The sequence below is a fragment of the Equus asinus genome, chromosome 15 (assembly GCF_041296235.1).
Source record: "Equus asinus isolate D_3611 breed Donkey chromosome 15, EquAss-T2T_v2, whole genome shotgun sequence".
Taxonomy (NCBI): Eukaryota; Metazoa; Chordata; class Mammalia; order Perissodactyla; family Equidae; genus Equus; species Equus asinus.
In genome coordinates, this window is record NC_091804.1 from 47454123 (window position 1) to 47474864 (window position 20742).

Genomic DNA, 20742 nt, shown 5'->3' on the forward strand with positions numbered 1-20742 from the left:
AGGAGCACACAGGTGGTGGGGGATGTAGAAGACCACTTGGACTGACTGGATTACCCTTATGTGAATCTTTTGGGCTCCATGGGTAGTAAAGTCCTATGCTTTTGGCACAAGGGCAGATTGGTCTTAATCTTAAGCTATGAGCCCCTACAGGCAACTGAAGTTTGGGTCTTTTCCAGGATGAAATGCTTCCTTCAGTTGAACAAAGTTATGTGCAAGCCCACAAGGACTGGGCACTTAGTAGTCAGTGAATATCGGTTTGATACCTTAATGGAATCTGCAGGCTGAAGGACATCCCTGTGCCTTCATCAAATTCACGAGCACTCCTAACTTAATTCTTCTTAGAATTTCCCACATCACTTGTGATAGGAATTGTCTCTGCTGGCATATTTTTTGACTTGTCTTTTGACATAACTTTTTAATTTTAAAAATCGCCTGTGTTTCCTTTGACAAGGTATAAACTGGTTCATGATCCAGCAAACTGGGTCACTGTAGATGAGCGCTCAGGAGCAGTTATCACCAGGAAGGAAATTGACCGAGAATCCCCTTATGTAAATGATAGTTTTTACATAATCATCGTTCATGCTGTTGATGATGGTAAGTATTTATCCAAAGTTGGGGGGAAAATGTGTTTTATTGCTTCCTGAGAAAAAATAACACCAATGAGAGTCTTTCAGCACAACTGGGAAAAATATAAAATAAACTTCTTTATCACTGTGCATCCGTACTGGTGATTATTTTTGTATTGTATTGTGTATTGGATTGTTTGAAGACATAATACAGTGGGATCCTGAGTACCTGTTGCCCAGTGTGCCCCAGCGGTAATACCTTGCAAAACCATAGTACTTATCACCAGCAGGCCATTGACAGGGACACAGTCAGGATGCAGGACATCTCCACCCCACATCACACCCGTTTCCCTCCTGCCCCACCCCTTCTAAACACCTGGCATAATTGATGTTTTAATTTATTTGATGACTCTACATTCTACCTGGTTCTACACATGATTTGAGGTGGCAAGCGTTTTGTTAACTTACCCTACCCAGATACTCTGAATTTTCAAAAAAGCAGGAAAACAGATCAAGCACCTACATAAAGCTTATGACTTTGAAAGGGAAAGTGTCAGTGTTTCAGTGGAATGGTCCCTTTCCTCAGAGGTTGAGAGAGCTCTTCTTCCTGGGGGTTGTATGCATGGAGCAGGCTCTTTAAGTGATAAGTAATCCTTCCTGGAATTCCCCCCTTACAAGGCCTCCCGCCACAGACGGGCACGGGGTCCCTGATGCTTTTCCTGTCAGACATCAATGACAATGCCCCGACTCTCCATCCCCGTTCTCAATACGTGGAGGTCTGTGAGTCTGCAGTTAGCAAGCCCCTCATCATCGAGGCCGAGGACGGTGACCTGCAGCCCTACTCGGACCCCTTTACCTTTGAGTTGGATGATACCGAGGGAAATGCAAGAGACACATGGAAATTGGGGGAACAGCAGGGTAAGTATTTGTGTTGGCCAGGGATAAAGGGTTGAAAATGAAAGAACCTAGTCTCAAACAGACTTAGGCAAAAAAGAATTTATTGGCTTCTGTAACTGAGAAGGAAGCCAGGCAAGCCTGTGTCCCAGCAGAGCTGGGTCTGAGTGCTCAAAGGACAGCCCTGGAAGCCCATCCAGGCCTTGGCTCTGCCTTTCTCTGGGAACTTCCCTTTCAGGCAGGCTCTTCTCTGGGGGCAGCAGGGAGGCTGCTGGGAGTCCCTGGACTCATCCTGGCACCTGGCAAGATTTATATCACTTCATGGCTTGGGTCACCTGCCTGCCCATCGCTCTGAGTGGGGGTCGAGAGGGCAGCTGTGTCGATTGGCTGGTTCTCAGCCCATACCTGGACCTAGTAGGGATCTGGGCTTAGCCTCTCCTGACCCACATGGGCTGAGAGTTCAGGAAGTGTGGGCTCTTCCAAAGGAAAATTGGGGTGCTGTTACCAGGAGGAACCCCTGGCATCCACTTCAACATTCTCCTTTGTGTTTTGATCAGTGAGTCTGTAGAATGGAGCATGTTTTTTTAGTTGAAACTGTGACTCACGTTTATGGTTCCCAGACCCAGAGTCGAGCTTTGAACCTTACCCCGAAAGAGCTCTGGCCTTTGCCCTTGGCTCCCAGGAGGTGATCTCCAGGCCTTTGGAATGTCCTGTCTGAAAGGAGTGTCTTTGTTTACTTGGCAGTGTCTTGTGTCAATCAATATAGGAGCAATAGGATTTAGGGTGGGCACTTTGTCATGTGGATGTCTGTTGATCTCTGGAGAGCCTGGAGCCTGAGGTCAGCCTTGTGGCCAGCTGACCAGGTTTACATGACCAAGCCCCATAAAGACTCTGGACACAAGGCTCGGTGAGCTCCCCTGGTTGGCAATATTCCGTCTGTATTGTCACTCATTGATGCTGGGAAGTGACGCTGTCCTGACCCCACTGGAGAGAATCACTGGAAGCTCTGCGTCTGGTGCATCTCTGGACTCTGCCTGAGGAGCTTCTTCCCTTGGCTGATCTTAACCCATATCCTTTCGCTGTCATAAACCGCACAGGGGGCATACAGCTTTAAGTGAGTTCTGTGGCTCCTTTTAGAGAATTACCAAACCTAAGCTTGGTCTTGGGAGCTGGTGTCAGAAGTGAGGGTGGTGTTGGTGACTGTTTCCTGTAACATCACAGTTGGCTCACTTCCATACAGAACCTGTGGGCCTTTAGTGAACGTGTGCGGGGTAGATGAGCAAGTGAGGAGGAGTCAATGCATGCAAGGTCCTTTTCCCTTTGCAGGTCGGTCAGCTGAACTTGTAATGTTGAGAAGCCTCCCACGAGGAGATTACTCAGTGCCACTTTTCATCCGAGACAAACAGGGACTTTCCCAGAAGCAGAGTGTCCACGTGAGAGTCTGTTCCTGTCTCAGTGGATTCACATGTGCAGAGCGCTCTGTTGTAGGAGCTGGGCTCCTCCCGGGGCTCCTGGCCCCTCTCTGTGCAGGGTTCCTGGCTCTGGCAGGTCAGTGGTCTGTGAGGAGGTCCTGGGGATATGACTCCTCTGCTCAGGCTGTAAGCCAGGGGTGTGGAGTCCTCTGAGGTGGGGAGCAGATGGTGGCAGAGATCAGTAGGACACTTGAGAATGACCCTAGGCTCATCAGAGTCCCAGACTCAGATCAAAGGTTGCCAACTTGGTCAGACATGCTGCTTGTCTGGCAAAAGCAGCTTCTACTCAATAAGCGGCAGTTTACGGCCATTGAATCCATAGGTGAACACTGTCTAAGGACAGCTCTGTGGTTTATAATAAGGCTGGGGCAGCAAGATAAAGACGTCTAGGCTCCTGGGCTTGGCAAAGGCTAATAAGGAAGCTAGATTTTCAAATCAACAATACAATATTACTGGTCTCATGGAATCGATCAAAATCAACAATACGATATTACTGGTCTCATGGAATTAACCAATCAATTCAGCAAATAGGTCTCTGGCAGCTGTTTGTGCCCCGAGCTGTGCTAAATTCTGTAACTACAAAGTTGATTAAGACGTGATTTGACCTTGTCACTTCATGGGTGAGTCCTAAGTCAACAAACATGATCCTGTTGAAATATCAGATAGAGAGGAGCTTTTGCAACCCATTTTCTCCTTTGTGTTGTCACAGTTGCTCTGCTTTTCCTGCTGCGATGCTATTTTGTGTCTGAAGCCAAGAGGCACAGATGCTCTATCCCACCTGAGGATGGCCAACAGACCCTGATCACATACAATGACGAGAGCAAAGTCATTTCTACCCAGGTAGTAGAACAGAATGCTTCGTGTTTCATGATGATGATGTCAATAATACACGGACATATTTTTTCACTCACTGTTCTCCCTCTCATTTCTTCACTCTCACCTGTATTTGAGTAGCAAATGGGAAATAATTCCTGGGAAAATTGTCCAACTTAACTAAATTGATTTATTGCTTTAGGTCAATGGTTCTCAACTTGGGGTGATTTTGCTCCCCCAGGGGACACGTGGCAATGTCTGGCGACATTTTTGATTGTCACAACTTGGTGGGAGGGGGGTGAGGGGATGATGATGCTTTTGGTACTTGGTAAGTAGAGGCCAGAGATGCGGCTAAACCTCCTGCTGTGCCTGGGACCGCCCCACCACAGTGAAGTGTCTGCCTCGAAGCGTCAGCAGTCCCAGGGCTAAGAAACTTTGTTTAGGGGAAAAACGATGTTTGCTAGGTGGCATTTCTCTAAGTGGCAAATGTGTTACACGCTCTAATTAGAGGAGTCCATGCTGGCTTCTTGACCGTGGCCTGGGGACAGTACGGCAGAGCCCACTCCTCGGCTCCGGCCAGCAGAGGCTATGCAGAGAGCTCGCTGCCCTTGCCGGGAGGCCACCTGGGCTTTGCATCTGATTACCTTCATCATAGTGAGCAAGTCATTTAACCCCACATCCTCATCTGTGGACCAGGGAGGGTAAAATCAACCTCACAGATTGTGGATCAAAGAAGACGAAGTCTCTGAAAGCAGCTCACATGCCTGCCAACACAAGGGAATCAGTCAGTAACCACTAGTTTTTCCAACCTGCTGCTCCTGACCCTGGCCCTGCCTTAGCTCAGTCGTCCCGTAGCAACCCTGAGCTGGGGTCAGCCAGGCCATGAGATGGAAGCAGTGTGAGCTCTCCTGTCTGTCTGCACCCAGAACTAAGGGTGGTTGATCTGAAAAATGAAAACCCAAGAAGTGTCAAAAGGAAACACTATGTTTTGTGCACAGAGGATTCAGCTTGCCCCATCTTACTCTTGTCTTAGATCCCCCACTGGAAATCTTCTCCTGGAAGGAAGAGACTTGTTGCACCAAGTGAGATGCTTTAGGGAAAAGATAGTCCAGTTAACTTTGGCATTATGCTCAAGTAAATGGGCAGATACTCTAAAAAATGATTGATGCTTGGAGACACTGGCGGTCGACTCAGACTCCTAGGATTCTTTCCACATTTTCTCCTCCCTACTGGCCTGAAGGAAGGGGGAAGTAACAGCCTTAGGTTAAGTTGTAGATGTACATGCTTGTACGACCAGGCAGGCCTGCTTTGAGCCCTTCCTGGGTGGGAATGAGAAGGCAGGAGTCATCGTCCAAACTATCCAGACAGCTGGATGCCCAGCAGGAATCCCCCTCCTCCACAGTGAGAGCAGCAGCTGGCTGTTTTGATTTGTTTTCATAATTTTATGAATAAAGTCATCTTGAAAAATAATAGTGTCTTCTGTAACAGAATCCCTAGCCTTAGGCAGTTCCACTCTGCTCGGGTGCTCAACCATCCAGGCAAATGGGAATGGCTCCTAGGCCCAGGGGCTGTGCTTAGCTTCCCCCTTGGTGGGCTGCAGTTGAGGTCACCAAGCTTGGAGGACACCAGTGGGCAAGACACCTCTGCAAGCACTGCAGGCTGAAGGCACAGCCAAGGTGGAAGAGGTGGTGGCGATGCCCAGGTGCTGCTCTTGTCGGCCTACAGCTTAGTGGTTGTCTCTTGGGAAGGAGGAAGCAGCTACAGAAGCAGAGTGTGTCGAAGGGGAGCTTGGTCATTGCAGGGCTGAGGCCAGGTATGTTGGAGGGGGTCTAGTGGCAAGATGGCAGTGAGCAAGGGTCAGCAGTCAGAGAGATGAGAGAGCCCCATCCAGGACAAGGGGTCAGTGTCCTCTTCTTGTGCCAAGATGTCCTTCTCCTTATCTCCCACTCACAGCCCAGAACACACCCCCATTTCTGCCACAGTGTCCTTTAGGGCTCTGAGAGCTGGGATCCGACAAACGTGGGTTTCGATTCCCAAACTGTGGCTTATCAGATACATCATCTAACTGATCTTAAGCTTTCATGTATAAAATGAGAATAATAATGTTCTCTCTCTTATGTTTACTAGCCATTTTAATCAAATAACACATGTAAACACGTAGTAAACAGTGGCTGCCAATATTAGTATTATTAACAGTAATTACTAATTGTGTCTTTGTAACCATTGGTAAATAAGCCCATCTCAAAGTGTATGCCCTTCTCCGTCCATGCGTCTAACATGACTACACCAGCCTGCAGATGCACACACACTCGCCAGGGACGTTCTGTGCTCCTGGGAAACCCCCCTCCACTCGAGATGCCATGGTTAATTCCACTCACCTTGTCACATTCTGCCACTTTCCAATCAAGATGGTCTATAGGATTGCATAGATGCCTCCCGTCTCCCCGGGGAAGCTGGTGAGCTCTCAGCCAACAGAAATCCAGCGCCTGTCAACATTCGACTCCCTCAGTGAATATTTGTTGAATGAGGAACGAACGAGAGTGCACATAGAACTGCCAACCTCGGTGACGCCAAGAGACTTAACTGTGAGCCTTAGAAGAGGACGAGCTTTTAGATTCCGAGGCCTGTGGAAATGAGGGTCTTTTACCAGCACTTTGCATGAAACACTGCGCAACAAGAAACTCAATCTCCCGACCGGCAATTACCAAAGCACCCGCACCCCACTGAGTGGTCTATGCTTATAGGATAGGTGTCTTTTCTAGGGCCTGGACGATTTCTGTGATGGCGTAGATACGTGTTTGGGGAGACGTTATTCCTTGCTCTCTGCTTTTAATTCTGCCATCTGTAACTTCAGCCCCTGTCGTATTTCTTTCCCCAGGTCCCACAGGAAAGGTCAGATGTCAAGGATCAGCTGAAAGCCCTGTTGATCAACACAGCCGAGGTGGGCGCCAAGCCCGGTGCTAAGGTAACATGTGACTTATTTGTTGCTTGGGTTTAATCAGACAGGGGACTTTGCTGATGGCTTCTGTGGCAGGGAACACCCTGGCTGCTTCTCCAGCCCCACATCCTAGAGATGTCCCTCTGCAGGCCTGCTCCAGGCCTGCCTCCACCCCAGGCCCACTGGCAAAGCCCCCGTGATTCTGCCTTTGCCTCTCAGCACATCAGTGTCAGGTGACCCCGTGCCCAAATTGCAGCCTGTCCAGCGCCACCGTCACGGCTTTTGCTGTATGTGGGTGCCACTTGTACTTTTTAAAGTATTTTTTAAAATATTTTTTCTTTAAATGGACACACATCCAAACTAAGTACCTTTCTTTAAAGAGGAAAATTTTTATTTCCATTGTAAATGAAAAACCAGTTTTACTTATATAAAGAGCAGGTATGGAAAATAGACACAATAGAAATAGAACCAATAATTCTAGGTGGCAAATGCTGCCTCCCAAAGGCTTAAGGTCTTTCTCCGTGAAAAAGGAGAGGTCTCAAAGCCGGGCTGGCCCCAGACGAAGACCCTCTCCTGGATGTCATTCGGAGTATGGAAGAGGAATTAGAAAGGGGATAATTTTCTCACCATGCAATTCAATGTCATTTAGAACCCTGTTCCCAAACTGGCTAAATCTTCCTTTCCTTAAGTGGTGGGTGTCCCCCACTTCGGAAAACAGCAAGCTAATCCAGGGCTACCATAAGTTATGGAGCAGGTGCCTGGCTGGGGGTGAGCAGAGCCAGGTCCAGCGGGCATTCTGTCCAGCAATCCATGCTTCTGGGGCATGGGCTGCCCATTCCAGTTTGCACACAGATGTCATGTGGGCTGGTGGTGATATTCTCTTTCCTTCCTCCTTTACTGGTCTGTAAGCTTCTGGAGGCTGCAAGCGTTGCTCCTCCTAAGCACACTAGTAGCTCTGCCTTGCTGACCCTGCCCAGAGGTTTGGTGTATACACTCTGCAAGCACAATCCCGCTGAATTTTCACCAGAATCTGGGGAGAGGGTGTCTTGTTTCCCCATTTACAGGGGAGGAAAGCAAAGCCTGCTGCTTCTGTTTCTTGGTGTGTCTCTGGCTTCCTTCACGGTGTTCTGCAAATAGTAATTGCACCCCTGGGGGCTGGTTAAATAAACTGCCATTCGTATCCATTCCCTAGGTTAAGTCATCACATATGATTTATGGGGTAATCTGACATTTTAGAATCTGCTGCATGGCATGAACTGTCTCAAATCAAACCATTGCTAAGGTCCATTGTTGCTTTACTTTCTTTGAAATTTTATTTCGTTATCGAAGGTCCTATATTAAAATAACAGAAACTCAAAAGCAAAAATTGCCCATAATCCCATCCCTAAATCTAAGCAGTTTCATTTGTCTGTGTCACTACTAGCTCTTGTCTGTGTGTGCATTCAATTTTTGGGTCTATGGAATATCATCAAAAGAATGTTAGAATCTACATCTTCAAGTCACGTTAGACCACACAGTTCCATTTCACTGTAGTCTTTGTTTTTTCTTGCATCTCTCCATCTTTCCTTTTCCACTCCCACTTTCTCTCCCCCTCATCATAATGATAACTTTTATTTGCATATGACTTTATGAGCAAGAGAAGGACACGCGTGCCTGCTTTGTTTTCAACTGGAGGGAAATGCATTATCTTTTGAGTAAATCGGCATCTTTCCTCTAGGATGTAAATGATATGCTACTATCTCCAGAGAGTGCATCAGACCAAGCATGCTTTGTCCTGGGGACGCCGGTGAGTCACAGAAATTCATGTCCTGCTGCAGTAACCTCACTAATGATTGACAGTTGGTTCCCTTGAGAGGCAGCCCTTCTAGAAGATTCTGTGATACTGGTGGAACAAAGACATAGTCAATGAAAATCTTCTCATCTACCTAACTAGCTGTTGTTATTTTTGAGAGTTATTTCATAGTCCCGATCCAATATGACACTATATAGAACACCCACAAATAAATACCTTTTCTTGTGTCCACCTAGGGCAGCAGAGATAATCTATGAGATAAAGAGCTCATGGCTTTGGCCCTGACCAAATTCAGCCCACTGATTCCCCCTCTCCTGCGCAACTGAGCCCTGATGGCCCTCTGTAGCCTGTTTTTACATATTCTATGTACAAATTCTAGAACCATTGCTTCGCCTTTTAAAATGATTATTTTCAGAGAGTCCTGTGCACCCTTCACACAGCTTCTCCTGAGGGTAACATCTCACATAACCACAGTACATTAGCACAACCAGAAAACTGCCTCTGGTGCAACACTAAGAATCCAGGTGTCTACTGCAGACCTCGCTGGGCTTACTTGTGTAACTAGCTATCATTTTAACAAAAAATTTACCTTTCTTGTAAGAATTAAAAGAGATATTCAGGGTGCAAAGAGCCAGAATTTTTACAGTGAAAGCTTCTAAGAAAGAATTCAGGATCTCTATAACTGCATTATCTTTTCTCAGGCTACATTTGAGCTAAAATAAAGATGTGCCTTTCTTTTTTGCACAAATATGATGCCCTGAGTCCACCCTTGGAAGGGCTTGTGCGTTGATAGACACGTCCCTCTGGTCCCAGTAGGGCCAGCCTCATGGGCATGGTACGCGGTCAGTCACACAGGGCCCTGTGCACTGGCCAAGCTTAGCATAGTGCTCTGCTGTCACCGTCTTGGAATTCTTAGTACTTGCACAAGGGGTCCCACATTTTCATTTTGCGCTGTGTCCTGCAAATTATGCAGCTGCTCCTGGGTCCTAGGGGCGGATGGACCTCATTCACAAACGTTGAGGCCATGCCATAGCCCAAAGTGAGTCTGACTGTGCTTTTGTGGACCCAAGACAGGGCTTGAAAATCTCATATTCCATGCTCCGTTCTCACAAAGCAGCTATGAGGCTTTCTCATGCATTTCTGCTCTGAATACCCACACTGCTCTCGTTAGAATTGCTATACTTTTAGCGCAGAAATAGACAGAAATATGATTGCAAGAATTTCCAGCTATTTGTTTGCATCCCTGGGTAATTTATATGAAACCACTAAAGACTTCATCCTTTTTACTTTATTTTATTTTATTTACTTTTATGTTTTTCATTCTTTTTAAATTTTAGGGTTATGGTGTGCTTTTTGAGCCAAGAGGTGTGAGGAACAAATACCCTACTTCTGCGGTAAGTACAGATGGAGGTCTTACCATGAGAGAGTGACCTCACTGTCCTAACAGCTGTGGAAAGCCCTGAAAACTGGGAGTTTGGAGGGGAGGAAGTAGAAAAAAATAAACTTGGGGCCGGCGCAGTGGCATAGTGGTTAAGTTCGAATGCTCCACTTTGGTGGCATGGGGTTCACTGGTTCAGATCCTGGGCGTGGACCTAGCACCGCTCATCAAGCCGTGCTGAGGCGGCATCCACATAGAGGAGGTAGAAGGACCCACAACTAGGATGTACAACTAAGTACTGGGGCTTTGGGGAGGAAAAAAAAAGGAGGAAGACTGGCAACAGATGTTAGTTCAGGGCCAATCTTCCTCACACACAAAAAAGAAGAAGATGCTTTAAAAAAACAAAACAAACAAAAAACGACATCCGAATAACTAAAAGGAGAAGTGAATGTGGAAAATGGCTAAGTAATTAAAGTACACACATTTAGACTTGAAAGCGTGAGTTTTTCAGTCCCTGGCAAGTTTCCTTTGCTGCTGAGTTCCTAAGAACTTGCTCGACGTCCAGATAGTCCTCTGCCGGGATTCTTTACAGAGTTTAGAAGTTTTGAACTGAGGGCACTGGAGAGGTCATCTAGTCCATTTTTTCCCCTAAACCTTTTTAGCAGCAGAATCCTTCTTTTCAAAAGAGAACCTACAAAGAATGCCAGTATAAATAAAACAGATTAGAGTGGCTTTTTATCAGTACCAATTATGAGTGCACTGACATTTATGACATCAGTTATAAAGAACAGATAAGGGTCATCCCCCCTTATCTGTGGTTTCACTTTCTGTGGTTTCAGTTGCCTGCGGTCCAAAAATATTGAATGGAAAATACCAGAATAAACAATTCATAAGTTTTAAATTGCGAGCTATTCTGAGTAACGTGATGAAATCTCATGCCATCCAGCTCCCTCCCACCCGGGACGTGAACCATCCCTCTGTCCAGCAGACCCATGCTGTACACGCCACCCAACTGGTAGTCAGTCACTTAGGACCTGTCCTTGCAGTATCGCGATGCAACCCTTATTTTACTTAATAATGGCCCCAAAGTGCAAGAGTAGTGATGCTGGCAATTAGGATATGCCAAAGAGAAGCTTTAAAGTGCTTCCTTCAAGCGAGAAGGTGACAGTTCTTGACTTAATAAGGAAAGAAAAAAATCATATGCTGAGGTTGCTAAGATCTACGGCAACTTTTACTACAATATATTGTTATAATTGTTCTATTTTATTATCAGTTATTGTTGTTAATCTTTTCTTGTGCCTAATTTATAAATTAAACTTTATCATAGGTATGCATGTATAGGAAAAACCATAGTATGTATTGGGCTCAGTACTATCTGAGGTTTCAGGAAACCTCTGATGGTCTTGGAACATCTCCCCTACAGACAAAGGAGGACAAAAGCAATCAATATCAATAGTGATTCTCATGAAAACACAGAAATACAAGTCAGATGTTGTGGAAGAAATTTGCAAAATTACATTATCTTAGCACCTAATTCATTGCTTCACATTGTTGTGAATTGGTTGTTAAAGTATCGAGAAAATGTCAATGTATGCCAATAAGCAGTTTTAAACATTAAGTTTTGAGGTTGCTCAATTCACACTATCAGGATTCTCTTTGATTATGCAAACAGACAAAAACTTCAAGTTTCATAAAAGCAAATTTTGAAATTTTTGCTTTTATTAACATGTTGGAGGGGACTCAAAAAGATGTAAACCATTTTCCATTATATTATTAAAAATAACATTAAATATTATTAAGATAATTTGCAAATAATTAGAATGAAATTCAAGTACTCTCGCTGAAGTACCTTTGGGGAGTCATGGGTCCTGGGGACACAGTCTGAAGCCAGTGCCTCAATGCGGAGAGGCCTGGAGACGGGAGGCGGTGCTCTCGGCACCGGTGCTGTGCCTTAGGACCTAAAGTTGGCTCCAGGCAAAATCCCACCCCAGCCCCTGAGAGGAGACTGATGCAGTATCTTCTGCCAGCCTGGGAAGGACTGACGAGTCTGACCAGCGAGCAGCCGGTGTGGGGCCACGTTGTAGGCAGGGCCTGCATCCCCAGGATCTTCCTCTGAGAGGCTACATGTGGCTGACTGAGGGCACGGCATCTCCAACCACACGCTCCCTGCACTGGGAGCTGGGCAGCAGCTCCCCAGGGGTAATTGTGGTGGTCCACATCTTGCTCCCTTTGGCTGAGTGTGTTTAGTTCAATTCGCCTTGGTGTGGTGTGGCAGATAGATAGATGGATGTGTGTATGTGTAAGCATATATGTACGTGTGTGTAGCCTCACGGACATGTGAAATTGTCCCAGACTTTCTAATTTTTTACATATGTCTTCTGGAATGCAGTAATTATCCCTAAACCCAGGGAGGGTCAGAAGTCACTTCAGCCATAAAAGCCGCCAGTGTTTTAAAACACAAGTCCTATCGTGTTGCTCTCCAGTTTAAACCTTCCCAACAGCTTGCCATAGCACTGGGGGTAAAGTCTGAAGCCTAAGGACTGCAGGGTCCTCTGTCACCTGGCCTCTGCTCACCTCTGGCCTCCCCCCGCCTCTCTGGGCTCCGGCCATGCTGGAACATGCTGAGCGTCCTCCAGGCTCTGGACCTTTGCTGGTCCTTCCACCTGGGAAGGCTTCCTCCTCCAGGGTCCTTCTGCTCCATTCTCACGTTCCTCCCATTCCTGAGAGGCCTCCTTGGCCTGGCTAGGTGCCGTCTCTCTTGTTTCTCCTCCCCCTTGGGTGCTGGCCCTGCCCCTGTGTGAGTCCGAGAGTGAGGCTGCCTTCTGTTCTGTGTCCCGGGTGCCTTGCTGGCCTGGCCCCAGTGTGGCCCTGACTTACATGATTCAGTTGTGGGAGTTGTGGGCTCCCAGGTGGCCACCCCACATGGTGGAGGCCGAGTCCATTTCCTGACCACTGTACTCCCACTCCTTAGCCAGTACCCAGAGACCCAGGTCCACGGCCACTTGCTGAGAGAATGAGTGAAGGGCAGCACATGCATCCTTAGCACGAGGTGCCACTGACTCTGAGCAAGGTTGGGAGGCACAGCAGTTCAAACAACGGGAAGAGATGCAGTCAGGGGAGCACAGGGCACGTATGAGGGCGTCAGCGGGCAGCAACGTTAGCTCCAGACTGCTGGCCGGGCTTGCTGCGGCTTCCTTCTTCCCTGGGAGCTGAGGTGCTGAAAGGTCTAGCGATTGGCACTTGCTGGGCCTCCCGTCTCTCTCGCCACACAAACAGGTGAGACCTGAGCAAAGTGCCCTGGGCCCAACTCTCCCTCAGTGAGGGCTGTGACAGCCCCGCACCTGCGGGTGGCCTTCTGTCTGTGGAGCCCGCTGCGTGGGGCAGCGGAGGCTGCTGACGTGGGGATCCTTGAGAAGCGCTCCTCAGTGGTGTTAGGACTCTGCTTTGCAGGTTTACCCGGATCCTGAGGTGCCCAGACGAACCCTGGAAGTGAGGGCAGGAACGACAGTGGCGATGCTGAGTCAGGTAGGAAGGCCTCCTGTGTTAGGTGCATCAGCTGTGGGTTCTGCTTCCCCACCTGCCCCAGGACTGACCCGGGGACACTTCCTGCTAAATCGCTGCATCAGTCAGCTCGGCTGCGGTGACAAAAGGCCACAGACTGGGGGGCTTAAACAATGGACATTTATTTCTCACCGTTCTGGAGGCTGGAGGTCTGAGATCAGGGTGCCAGCGCAGGTGGGTGCTGGTGAGAGCTCTGTTCCTGCTTTGCAGATGGCCACTTTTTTGCTGGTCCTCACAGGACAGAGAGAGAGAGCAAGCTCTCTGGTGTCTCTTCTTACAAGGGCACTAATCCCATCATGAGGCCTCCTCTCACCCCAGTCATCTCCCAACTGCCCCACCTCCAAATGCCATCACACTGGGGCTAAGGGCCTCAACATAGGAATTTGGGGGTCACGATTCAGTCCATAGCAAGCACTTTCATGGGACCCCTCACTCCAGGGGCTGTTCTGCAGAACGTGACCTGAGACAAGAGTGAGTGGTCTCTTTCTGTGGATCATGAAAGCTATGGGTTGACTATGCTGAAAGGACTATTGGACAAAACAGCAGACATCTCTTGGAAGGGGCCCTCAACACAGCTGCCGTGTATTCTTGGGAGAATTAGAAAGGCGATTTGGGCGCTGGGCAAATCCATGGGTGGTTTAAATGGAAGGAGGCGGAGCATGTCCGCAATCCTCCTCTGTCCACCAGGCAGGCAGCATTTATTTGGTGCAAGCCTGGAGCTCTGTGCTTGGTGGTGTGAGAGGAGGAAAATACAGATTAGAAGGCCTGGCTCTTTCCCTTGTGGGCCTTCTAACTTAGCTGGGGTTTATGCTGAATTATTGATCTTACGTGGTCTCTAAAAGTGCTGAATCAGGGTGCAGAGCCCCATGCTCTGCCGTCAGCCCCGGGAGTTTTGAAGTTGATCGAACACGGCACAGCCTCCACTGCAGATTCTGTTTTGCTCTGCACACACCAGGTGTGTCATTAATTATCTATTCAGCCTCACTGAAGGGACGTGACAGGACTTGTAACACCTCAGCCAGAGCTGGGTGTTCATTTGTTAGCTGGCAAGAGCTCCCTTTCCTCCTCTGCCCCCGCCCCCGGGGTATATACACAGTGACCACAGTCCCTGAATGAGCAGACCCAGGCCCTGGGTGGGTGTATGGGTGAGCATCTCATGCTGACCTGTGGGGACCAGTAGACATAGGCCTGAGAGATGGTGTTTCCCACTAAACGGAGAGCCTAGGAGGGGCTTCTCTGAGACAGAGGAAGTTGGGGCCAGCTGGCTGCCAGGGTTGAGGGGAGGCCGTGGCTGAGGGCTCGAGATGCGGGTGGTCTCCAGGGCTTCTCAGCTTCCTCTTTCCAGGCCTTCCTTCCACCTCCTGCTTCCTCCGGCTCTGAGACATTTGACTCTGAATGTCCTCATGCCCTGGAGGAGCTCATCCTTTCAGCAACTCTGTTAGCTAGTGACGGGTTAGAATGCTCTTGCTAAACCCATTCCTTCCTAGGTTGATGGAACTGGCTTCAATTTCCAACAGCACCCTCCCAGAGGTGTTTAAGGGTAAATATGCAAAAACCCTTTCACCTCGTCTGTCTGTCCATCCAACAAACATTTGTTGAGTTACTCAGACAGAAACAAGCCAGAAATGTCTTCAGAGAGATGGCCGGGGTCCAGAAGGATGAGCTGGAGTTTGTTGAGTGGAGGTTGGCAGTTGGGGACAGTCACTCAAGAAGGGGACAGCAGGTGTAAGGGCCAGGAGGGGAGGTATCAGGGCACCGGTGGTGGAGGGCTAACCCCAAAGAATGAATCTGTAAGAAGCTAAGACAGGAGGGGGTGGGACATCCTCTTAAGGGGCTCCTGTCATGCCACCTAGACACCTACCATCACAATTGTCATAGTTTCCTCCCAGAAATCAGCTGAAAGCATGAAGGAAGCATCTTTCCCCTCTGCTGGGCTGCCATTTCTGAGTCTGTAGAAACTTCTGCAACAGCCAGGGACGAAGGGCCTGCCCGTCATCAATATCACATTGAGGCGACCCTCAAACGGAACCCGGAGAAAACTGTGTTTGAAAGAACCTGGCATTTACCTCTTCTTTCCCTGCCTTTTCTCCAGAAGCTCTGTGGCGTTGACGTGCTGGATGATGACACTGGTTACCTGCCTAAGCTCTACACCGAGGAGGGGCCATGTGAAAGAGCTGAAACCCTCAGTTCTCTCACCTTCTCGGAGCAGGACCTGCCACCTGACTTGTTGGACTGTTTGGGTTCAAAGGCTGCTCCACTTGAAGAAATATATTCAGAGTCAGGCGTTCCTTCCTAAAAAGTGCATATTTGGGACAAGTGGAGTAATTCATGGAGGGGGATCACTATTCAAGTTTTCTTTTTCTTCTTTCTTAAAAAATTAATTCCTAATCCTAGGATGCAGATAAACCTACTAGGAGTCTGGATTAAAAGCTTTGATATTCTCAGACCAGGCATCTTGAACCAAAGCAACACAGCAGGTTACACTTTTAAAAAATTTGATTGGTCAGATTTTCTACAGAAACGTGAATTTAATTGTGTAATTCCTTGCTTCCCTTAGCAGCCCAGGTCTGAGGGTAAATGAAACCATAATCCATAGATTACCCAGCAATTTGGCAACAACAGGGAATACTGGGGGAAAACGAAAATAGATTTTTTTAGTGATATTTACATTTCTGTAATTATGATTCTGCTTCAGTTTAAGTGAAAAAAATAGGGAAATGTTTTCTAAACCATTAGTGACCAGTATTTTTAGTGATTTTTTAAAAAATAAATATTGATCTCTTTTCATTTTTTGAGTAGATAAAATATGTTATCATGAGATAAATGATTTTGCTTAAAACTTTATAAGCAGCACGCTCTTAAAAAATGAACAGACATAATTTAACTTGCAGGTGTTACGTAAGCAAAAGAATTTAGCAGCCTTTGAATGGAGAAATTCCAATTAGACTTTATCTTTAAACAAAACCACAAACTTTGTTAATTTTTTACTTGGCCACTTCCTGCTGGTTTAACTGTGGAGGAAGGATAGTTTCTTTTAAGAATCTTTAAAAAACTGAACTAGTAGGACATGTGCCCTAGAAATAGTCTTCTTGTCTGAGTAATAGAAAGGGACTGATGAAGCAAAATTTTAAGTGGTACCAGGACACTTTCATGTATATATTTGATATCTAAGTGTTAGTCCGAGTGAGCACAGCTTTTGTGAGCGCCCTCTCGCGCCCTAGGATAAATGAGAGGCACACGTTTGCTGTCGAATCAGTGAAGCACTGTATTGAACAGAAAGTTTCTGCAGACTCATGCCTTCAAACTTCCCTCTTCCTTCTGAAGAAGCTGTTCACATGTTTACTGTAAAGAGATCTCAAGTGTTTGTCCATAGTTACTGCACTCCTCATCCAGCGCTTTGGGTAACTGAAAAAGAAGAAAATCCATCTTCAAAGCATTGAAAGCGTCAATCTGACACGCGAACATGCAGAACAGCTGTGCCGATGCTGGAATGAGTCAGAGGAGAGTCTAGGACAGTCTGGGTAATTCTGGTTAGAAGTAATTGTTTAGAAAAGAATACCTTTTGAGTCTGAATAGTTGGCGGGAATAAGTGGGTGGTCATTAGACCTTCCTGGCTCTGAGGCAAGGGTCAGAAAACCACGGCGGTGGGGCAGCTCTGGCCCACCTGCTGTTTTTGTAAATAAAGTTTTATTGGCACACAGCCTCCCTTGCATATTGTTGATGTGCTGTCTCCCTGCTTTGTGCTGTCACGCTGAGCTGAGTAGTCACGACGTATCCACTTCCTGGCCCTTTACAGGAAAAGTGTGCTGACCTCTTGTTTAAAGCATTCTTTTTGGAAACTCCACATTGTATCAAACACACGAAGATGTATCCATACAAAGGTGTTGCCATACAAATTTCGAAAGATTTTAAATAAACTTCTTTTGGCTACGGGTAACTTGTTTTGTTGACTGCTGGTTATGAAATCTCGGCAGTTGTACAAATTTGTGAATTCTTGCGTTATGAGACTCTCTCCAAGTAATTGTTTTCAAAAGTAATAAAATATTCATGAAAAATTCATGAACGCCAAATTTAACAATTAATGAGAACAAAATGTTACATTTTGTAGATACTTAATTAGGCATTTATTAATTTTGATTTTGCTGTTTCCTTTGTGCATTTTGAAGCCAATTTATCCCTTTTTCAGACCATGACCATTTTCATGGGTCTCGGGCCTTGAGGGTTTAGTGTCCGGTGGAGAAAATAGCCCTGTTTATGAAGCGCACCTGGCGGAGGATGTGTCAGCCGTTTCCCTCAGATGCTGCTCCGTGTGGTGTGTTAGCTCCTCCTCAACATTCCTGCACGTTGGCTGGCTCTCCCGACAAGTTCATTCTCAAGTCTATCCACATGCTTAGAAAGATTTCCACTGGAAAAGTCAGCATCAGGAGGCTTTGGTGAAAACGTTGGCCCCCAGCAGTATTTACGTATACACGTGACCTAAACCAAATCTTATTAATGGCAATGAAGAAGGCAATAAACAGAAACAGGACATATTTTCAGGGAAAAGATGATATTTTAAGAACACTAGCCTCCAAATTACTTAGCAGTCCAAAGACAGTAGCAGTCTCGTAAGTGAAATATTTATTTTGCATTTCATCAATTTTGGTTTTCCATCTGCGTTAACAATCACGTTGGTTTTATGGAGCTCTTCATCAGAGGTGTTCGTTCTCCTTACTTTTTTGATTTCCTGAACACAGAAGCTACCTCAGTTGTTAAAACCCAAATGAAACACTGACCCGGCAAACCTCATTTTATGTCCCTGTGAAGTAGGTATAGCAGCAGTCCCCTCAAAGATGGCACTTGGGCAGAAGACTCCAGACCTTGTCTGGTCATTGTCTGCTCTGAAATGTGTCAGAGGCCAAACAAATCTGCTGTGAGGAAGGAGGAGGAGAGTTAAGAACTCTGGAGCTATAAAAACAGGACAGACCCAGTCCCTTCACTTTCCCCGGCACACGGACGCTGGTCTGAGGTCTGACACGTGTGAGGCTGCAGCCACTGTTACTTGCCTCGACATCTGTTACTTCTTCTTCCTCAGTAAAAGAATCCTGAATGTTCAGCCATCCAGAATGGGAGTGACGTTTCCCATCCTCCCTTGCAGCCAGGTATTGCCACGTGACTAACTTCTGACCAATGGAAGGCAATTTCCTTCAAGGAAGTGTCCTTGAAGGGTGGAGATGTGTCCGTCTCTTCCCCCTCTTCTTCTTCAACTGCCCGGAATGAGAATATAATGGCTGGCACTGGGGCAGCCATCCTGGACCTTGCCGTTAGAGCTGATGCATGGTGCATCAACAGGATAGAAGGGGTGTAGGTCTCTGACATCAGGGAGCCCCACTGGGCTCGTCCATGAACCACCTTACTCTGGGCTCAAAATGAGGGAAATTAAATATGTTTTGCTTAAGCCAGTGCTATTTTGAATTTTCTGTCTCTCTTGGGGACGTTTAATCTTAAATGATACAAAATAGAGAAGTGAGGTGCAAGTGGCTGAACTCAAACCTGTGGCACTGACTCAGTGGACGTGGTCAGGAGGCTGGCACTCAGACACTGTGGGCTGAGGACTGGGGACCCTTACTGGGCAGAAACAAAGCACTTGATAACAACTGTCCCCTGTTGTGTTTTGAAAAACAGCCCATGTTCTGAACTAGGATTGAAGTAGGAAATGATAGGAGAAATTTATAATATAGATCGCATGAGCTGTTTCTCGCTTTTAGCAAAGTCCCACGAGAGAGAGGGACTTAGGCTACTGCTGGCCGGCGTAGGAGCGGGAATGAAAGGGAACACAGCTCTGCTGATGGAGGCCCTCTCTGCCTGCAGTCTCCGATCTAAGTTGACCAAGAGCTTGGTAATTTGGAGCCTTGCAGGGTAGAAAAAAGCACCTGCTGTGTCTCTCAAATGACATCAGTCACTGGAATGTTTTTGTGCAAAGCAGCACACTCAGAAAATAAAACTAGTGTCCTGTCTGACCAATTTGTGAACGATGTGGCAAAAGTCTTTTGAACAATGCCACCTTCCACTCGAGCCCATTGCTTAGACGGCTCGAGGTGGATGGGCGCCATCATGCTGAGAGACTGGCGGCCTCAGCTGCGCGTGGAGGCCAACAAGCAAGGGCCAGACTCTTCAGGACTGTAAACTGTGCCTTGACAGATGGAGCTGACTGGAAACAAATATATCAGAAGTCTTTCCATGTTTGAAAGAAATGCTTTGCCAAAGAAATCACCACCTGGGGTGCAAAAGCCAGGGATTGTTCAACCCCAAAGCGATCCCTGGAACCACCAACCTGAAAACCGAGAAGCAAACTGTGAAACCCTGCAGCCGCCAGGAAGGACGCACCTTTGATAGGCACCTCGGTCCGGTGTGGCGGGGAGACGGGAGCAAGGATGCAAGGTCGGGGCCGTGGTGGGTGACGCTGCAGAGGGTCTTCCCTGGTCCTGCCTCCCAGGATCTGTTCGTGTGTATGGACCAATGGTGGTTGTGTTTATCAGTTTACTTTTTTCCAAATGGGAGTTTTTGTTGCAGGCATCCTGTTCTTACTCATCTGCCTTATGCTGGCTGTGTTGTGAACCAGGACCTTATTATTTAGTTTGTACCTTGTCAAACCATGAAAAGCCTCATCCATATCTGAGGGAGAGGACTGTGCTTTATTCTGGGATCCTGGATTTTGAGCCAGATTCAGTGATGGGCTGAGCTTTGCATTTGTATCCGTGTGGGGAGGAGGCAGCAGTTCTGTGTGTGGGAAGAAGGATGTGCACAGATATGATGGTTTCCAAAGGGTGGACGGTAGCAGAGACTACTATCTCCCCGGCCCCCAATGTCCCTTCTTTCTTTCTTCCTAAGACATAGAATCCCTGAGTTTGGGCTGGGCTATGTCTTCCCCAGATGAGAACTCCCTTTCCCAGCCTTTCTTGAACTGGGTGTGACCAGGTGACTAACTTCTGGCCCATGGGACTTACATTGCTGAAGCAGAGGTGTCCTTAAGGACGCAGGGACGCCTGCCTCCATCCCTGTTCCTCTCCCTGCAGGTGGGAACGTGGATGTAAAGGTGACCTTGGGAATGGAGGTTCCCATGTGGAGCAATGTGTTAGGAGGAGCCTGTCCCTCACACTGGCAGGCCATGAGAGTCTGGATCACCGCTCTTTCACAAGGGAGAAAAAATAAGCCTAAGTCACTTTGTATTGGGGATTTGTGTTCTGTCATTCACAGCCAAAGTTAGTACTAATTAACCCGAATATGTGACTTAAAAAAAATTGGAGCAGACCCTGTAGCATAGTGGTTAAGTTTGGCCTGTTCTGCTT

General features: G+C 47.2%; 1 protein-coding gene across 2 annotated transcripts in view; it reads left to right on the forward strand.

The window, feature by feature from the left end:
- The window catches only part of CDH26 (cadherin 26), a 44752-nt gene extending 27401 nt beyond the window's left edge, over window positions 1-17351 (forward strand). Inside the window, exons 10-18 of one of the 2 annotated variants that reach the window (XM_014849193.3) lie at window positions 452-594; window positions 1245-1484; window positions 2787-3008; window positions 3642-3772; window positions 6624-6710; window positions 8401-8469; window positions 9813-9869; window positions 13304-13378; window positions 15507-17351. In XM_014849193.3, the coding sequence (XP_014704679.2) occupies window positions 452-594; window positions 1245-1484; window positions 2787-3008; window positions 3642-3772; window positions 6624-6710; window positions 8401-8469; window positions 9813-9869; window positions 13304-13378; window positions 15507-15710 (1228 nt within the window). In that variant the 3' untranslated portion in view covers window positions 15711-17351. The remainder of the gene's footprint in view (window positions 1-451; window positions 595-1244; window positions 1485-2786; window positions 3009-3641; window positions 3773-6623; window positions 6711-8400; window positions 8470-9812; window positions 9870-13303; window positions 13379-15506) is intronic. The other variant, XM_014849195.3, reaches the window with a different exon arrangement.
- Window positions 17352-20742: the final 3391 nt, after the last annotated feature.